At 38.8% G+C, this 5,829-nt stretch overlaps 1 protein-coding gene across 1 annotated transcript; it reads right to left on the bottom strand.

The window, feature by feature from the left end:
* Nucleotides 1-4,348: 4,348 nt before the first annotated feature.
* LOC110106450 (nuclear transcription factor Y subunit C-2-like) lies at nucleotides 4,349-5,531 on the bottom strand. The gene is made up of 2 exons (XM_020836369.2): nucleotides 5,445-5,531; nucleotides 4,349-4,876 (listed from the first exon to the last, which is right to left on the bottom strand). Exons 1-2 carry the CDS (start codon nucleotides 5,529-5,531, stop codon nucleotides 4,349-4,351), a joined length of 615 nt encoding a protein of 204 aa, XP_020692028.2.
* Between the last annotated feature and the right edge of the window lie 298 nt (nucleotides 5,532-5,829).

Below are 5,829 nucleotides of genomic sequence, written 5' to 3'. Positions count from 1 at the left end.
TATTGTTGTGTTATTCGCTTCTAGTCCTCCTCACGCTCACATCATACATGGATGCATGTACTGAAAAATCACGCTCTATCATTTTATCCCATTTCACTAACTCAAAAACTCTTAAATCCATAAGGTACTAACAGATGTCTCAACTCCATATTCAATCCTTGTAAAAATCTGTAATATTTTTATTTAGCAGTGGAGATCAAATGTGAAGTATATCTAGTCAGTGCAATATGCTCAACTTTATACTGCATCACTATTGTGTATCCCTATTCCAGTCTTATGAAGGCTTTTTGCCTCTATTGTCAAGATGAGGGAGGTACATACCAAATTCTAAATAAAATCTGCTCAACTGATATTTGCATTTGTGTTCCCTTCAAACTTCCCATTACTTACTTACCGGCCATCTCTCTGCTTCACCTTCAAATAATAAAAATATCTAAAGGTACCTTCCAGGCCCTAGGCACTGCATTCTATCAAAGATATTCTCTATCCTCAATAGCCAATCTTATGAAGATTGTAAGATCTAAGTTGCTAGAAAAAGTATTAAATAAGATTCAGCATAAATCTTGAGTAAATTTTGGTTAAATCTTGCAACCAAACATCTAGAAGTGTCAATTTTGGGTCACGGGTCGGGTTTGGGTTGAACCCAAAATTGACCCGGCACTATTCGGGTCAACTCGAACACGACCCATTTTTGTAAATGGTTTGTTTTTCGAACCCGAACTCAACCCGCTTCGGGTCCGAGTCAACCAAAAACGACCCGAATGACCTAGGACGAACCAAAAATTGCTAATTTTTGGATTAAAAAATGAGTCAATCTCCTATTTTCGGGTCAAAAGCTGGCCAATTTAGGGTAACTGGGTCAGTTAGAACCTGCCCGGTTTTTGAAATAGGTTGATTTGCTAAACTTGAACCCGACCCATTTTGGGGCCGCGTTGACCATAACCCAAAATTTTTGGGTCAGGTTCGAGTCGGGTTTTTAGGTAGTGTCAAATATTAACACCCTTACAAACAACCCTAAAGCAAGTTTGCCTCACATTAATGGTTGACAACTTGCAAGAAAAATAAAAATCCAACCAAATTAATAATCAATTTATGTAAATAAGACTCATAGTTAAGCCTGATGAAATAATTCCTTCAGAAAAAAAAAAAAACGATTAGTTACCTGTTGCCTCTCAGATTTAGCAATGTATACATGGAAAAGGGTACTAACAAACAATAATGATTTGCCATCCGAATTTCATTTGGTATTAGAAGAAAAACATAGTAGTTCAGAAATTGAATCATTCAACAAGCTGACAAATAGAATCCTATACAAAATCCAAAACCTAAAGAGCACATTATCGACCAAACATGCTCCTATACAAAATTAAGCTATTTCAGGCATTAAAAACAAGCACCTCATTGAAAATATCTACCCTAATTCACCAACAAGAAAATGTGCCTTAAATATAAGGATTCATAACACACTGCATACACGGTTTTGAAAGGAAAAAATGACGTAAATTCCCCACTTCATGCAAGAGAGCTCGATCATTTCCATCATACCCACACCCTCATCTCCTCTACTGTAGCTCCCCTCACACCATTCTGATCACGCAAGTCATCCGCACACCCGATTATCCCAGAGGCCACTCATCATCATAATCACCATCCTCATCCTCATCTCCACCAGGCAGCATCATCCGCTCAGCAGCTTATTCCAAATGGGTACATGCTTTTTAAGCTAATGTACTGTAATGACTTTCGCTCATCTATGATAACTCCATTATTGATTTTAGTAAATTTCTTCTTCCACATTTATAATTCTACTCCATAATTTCTCATTGAAAATTAATTTTCTCTAAACTCATCTTTCCCTAAATTTCCCCTAAAGAGCAAGATGAATCTGAAGCTGTTATCTCAACTTTTTCCTATTTTTAGCTTCCAAATCACTTTTATCTGAAGTTGTTATCTCACATTAGTTTTATCTGTCTTTTATTAACACTTTTGTTTTGTTCTGCAATGCATTCAATTTCTCATATAAATAACTACTACTTATTGATATTTCATCACAAAAACAAGAACTTCTATCTCTAACTTTGTGATTGCAGTTAATTTCACCGAGTATTTAACATTACCATAAAAGGAAAATCAGAAGCAAGCTTAATAGTAATTTCTTAGAACCAAGATTAACAGTAATTTCACATATGATGAGGATCATTGAGAAAATTTGCAAGAACAATTTTTCATAAAAAGAAAATTAGAACAAAGATTATTTTTTTATAAATAATAATACGATTTTATATATACAATAAGAAAATCATGTTTTAATTTTAAGAGGATTACAACGTTGTCTTTTAGTTCAGGTTGTTTTTTGCAGTTGTTGTTGAAGTAGCTGGTAATTTATTTAAAATATCCTTGAAATTTATATAGATACATTCTATATCATATACACTATCTTAAATTTTATAAATAATTATCTTTTATTTTCAGCTGTAGCTTTACAAAATAAAATTACAAACCTTATCATGCATTTACAATAAAAAAATCAAGATACTAAATGCTAACTACTGCTGAACATTGTAGTTAGCGAGAGGATCACCCTGGATCAGGGGGTCTATCATCCCCAAAGGTTGTTGTGCGACTATTAATAAGCTTTGCTCTAGATTTCTATTCCACAACAACCTGTCTGATAGAAAACTGCATTTGATTTCTTGGTCCAAAGTTACTCTCCCAAATATGCTGGTGGTCTTGATATTCCTTCTCTTGAAGCTCTTAATTTTGGGGTCTGTTGTTCCATCATTGATAGATTCTATAATTCTCAAAATCTTTTGAGTTATTGGTACAAAGCTAAATATAGCTCCCCATGGAAACCTTCCAATTATGCATCCAATTTTTGGGTTAGAATTAAAATGGCGGCATCTAAGATTCTGAATTTGATTTCTTTCAAGGTCTCTCCACTTTCTGATTACTCATTTTTTTGGGATCCCTGGGTTTCTGGAAATTCGATTGCTGAGACTTTTAATTTTCAAGGTCCTGACGATTTGCGGGTTAAAGATTTTATTACGAATGGCAACTGGCTTATTCCTACTTTTATTCCATTGGCTATTTCGAACTCTATTACGTCTGTGATCTTCTCGGAGAAGAATGAGGTCCTTTGGAATGGTTGTTCTAAATGGTTGTTTAAAAATTTTACTGAATTTTTCTATTCTACATTTCCTACGGTTGACTGGCATCCCTTCATTTGGCACAAAAAACATTTGCTCAAATTCGCTTGCTTCACTTGGATGGCTGTGCTTGGCAAGCTTAAAACCGCAAATAATCTTTTGTTAAGAGGAATTCAGGTGCCTATTAACTGTTATTTGTGCAATGGCTTTAGGGAAACTCACTCACATCTATTTTTCGCATGTGACTTTTCATTTTACATTATCAAAATGGTGCTGCCGGAGTTGAATGGCTTTTTGCTAAGACCTGCATTACTGCAGTTATTCGAATATTTTGAACATAACTTACACTTCAGTTCTTCTGATAAGGATCTCTGCTACTTAATTACTACCTGTACTATTTATCACTTATGGAGGGAAAGGAACAATAGACGATTTTCTTCTGAGAGAAACAATGTGACCAAAATTATTTGCAATATTAGAGAGGTTATCAGACTCAAAATTTCAAAATGGAAAAACTCAAGCACCTTACTTCACAAGTTCTCGGGCATATAGTTCCCTTTGTTTTTTGGTTTTGCTGGTGGTCTTTTTTGTGCAGCTGCAAGGTTGTGGATTGTTCTTTTTTGGCTGGCTGTTGGGACAGTTTTTTACCCCTGTCCCAATTTTTTATCTTCATTATAGTTCAGACCTGGGAAGATGTTTTTTGGGATTTTGTTCTGTTTCAACCCAAGGAAAAATCCAGTTCGTTTGCTATACTGCAGTTCATCATTTCTCGGGTATACTACAAAAATAACAGACAACAATTGTGGGGAATTTTGGACATTCAGACTATGATGACCAAGGTCAGCCTCCATGAGCCTTGGACGGCCTCTGAGGCAACCAGGCTCGTCCGCGGGAATGCTTGCTGGAGGAGTTCGGATGGCCTTCTGCTGGTTCTTTTGCATGGGATTATCTCGGTTATTTATGGCAACCACTGCTTCAGCCTCAGAATTATGATTTTCAACTGCTATTGTGGTTGATTCGGAGCTGCCTTTATTTCTGAGTATTCTCGTTTGTCTAATTTTCTTCTCTTACATTTGCTGTCTTGTCTTTGTGTAAATTTTGTTACTTCGGTTTTTATTTTCTCTTCCCACAGGTTTTGTAATTTGAACTCTTTATTCTAATTCATGGGCTTTTGCCCCGAGTTTACCCAAAAAAAGAGAGGATCACCCTGTCGTTGAAGACGGTCCTCCAATATCCTTCATACTCTCAGCCAAGAAATCATACATATTCGTCTTAGTGAGGACCGCAGCAATATCATTCTTTTGAAGAGTACGGCGCTTGTTTTGTTCAGCATGGGCCCAAGCCCTACGGGTGAGTTCAAAAATGAACATTTCACATGCCCGAGTAAGGACAATCGGGGCCTCGGCTGCGATCATCCTAACATCCTTATCAGCCTTCATAATCTTCTTGATCCGAGCGAGAGGGATGCTATGATTCTTGAAGTCAGTAGTCTGCTGGATTTCTCGGTACAGATTTGCCAAGACCATCTGGAGATGCTGAGGCTGCTGCTGTTGCTGCTGATGGCGGTAGAAATCCTGGTAGGGGACATTAGCACCAAAGCCCTTCGGCGCCTGAAATTCGTGGCCTTGCCGATCCATATCGGGTACGTAGTTGCAGAGGTTAACAACATTTTTCAATTCATATATAAGCATAAAGGATTTTGAAAAAGGAAATGGGCGGAACGGTTTTTTCTGGGAGGGAAAAACCGAAATGATAAAAAAAAATCCAGGAACGTGCTGCTCCTTGTATCAGAGATTATTAAATGTCAAATGAACTTATATTATATCCAAAATACATATGATATAATATTAACGGTACATTTCCAATCACAAATTCAACCCAATCCGAGCCCAAATGGATCCGAATCAAGGACCTGAAGCGTTGTTGGAAGGTTCGAGTCACAATTTGAGTTACCAAATGGTCTTTGATTTTAACGAGCTTATACTCGAATCGACGGCTCGACGAGAAGAATCCAACGAGCTCAAGATCGCCAAATTCCGACATCCCTAAGGCCTTCAAATGTCCAACGAACGGTGCACGATCGTAGGATTCAATATCGGCCGTCTATTGAACCACTCCCTATTCGCCCCTGATCTCACGCCTATTTACACGCTATGCCACTCAAGAAAAACTATAAATAGAGCCCTCATTCTTCATAAGGAGGGATCTAAGGGAAGAGAGAGAAGAAGAAGAGAAGGAGGAGAAGGAAGAAACTCCTCCTCGACCACCGCCGGAACTTCGCCGGACCACCGCCCGAACCTTGACGGAGCTTCGCCGGACCAACGCTGGAACCTCATCGGACCACCGCTGGAGCCTCGCCGGACCACCACCTGAGAGCCTCACCATCGCCGGACCACCGCCGGAGCTTCGTCGAACCACCACCAAAGGCCCTCACTTTCGCCAGAGGCCCTCACTTTCGCCAGAGGCCCTCGCCTTCACCAGAAGCCCTCGCCTTCGCTAGATCATCATCAAAGGCCCGAAGTTCTGCCAGACCTTCACCTGACACTCAGACTTCAATTGAACAGCTATTTTTTGTAACCTGATCGCCCTCGGAGGCGAGTCAGTCCTTTGTAACCGACTCAAATTCTAGTGGAATCATTTTCAACTAGGCTAGGCCTCGTGGTTTTTCTCCTTTCAAGGGTTT

Source organism: Dendrobium catenatum, unplaced genomic scaffold (assembly GCF_001605985.2).
Source record: "Dendrobium catenatum unplaced genomic scaffold, ASM160598v2 fragScaff_scaffold_925, whole genome shotgun sequence".
Classification (NCBI taxonomy): Eukaryota; Viridiplantae; Streptophyta; class Magnoliopsida; order Asparagales; family Orchidaceae; genus Dendrobium; species Dendrobium catenatum.
Note: the sequence above shows the minus strand (reverse complement) of the source record. Positions and strands in the feature narration are given on the sequence as shown.

What these genes read in the sequence shown, in the direction of transcription:
- LOC110106450 (XM_020836369.2), bottom strand. Translation starts at nt 5,531, where the DNA reads ATGGTGAGGCTCTCAGGTGGTGGTCCGGCGAGGCTCCAGCGGTGGTCC. An exon ending in TCCGGCGAAGCTCCGTCAAG is followed by an intron (nt 4,877 to 5,444) that starts GTTCGGGCGGTG and finishes TTTCCCTCCCAG; the next exon opens with AAAAAACCGTTCCGCCCATT.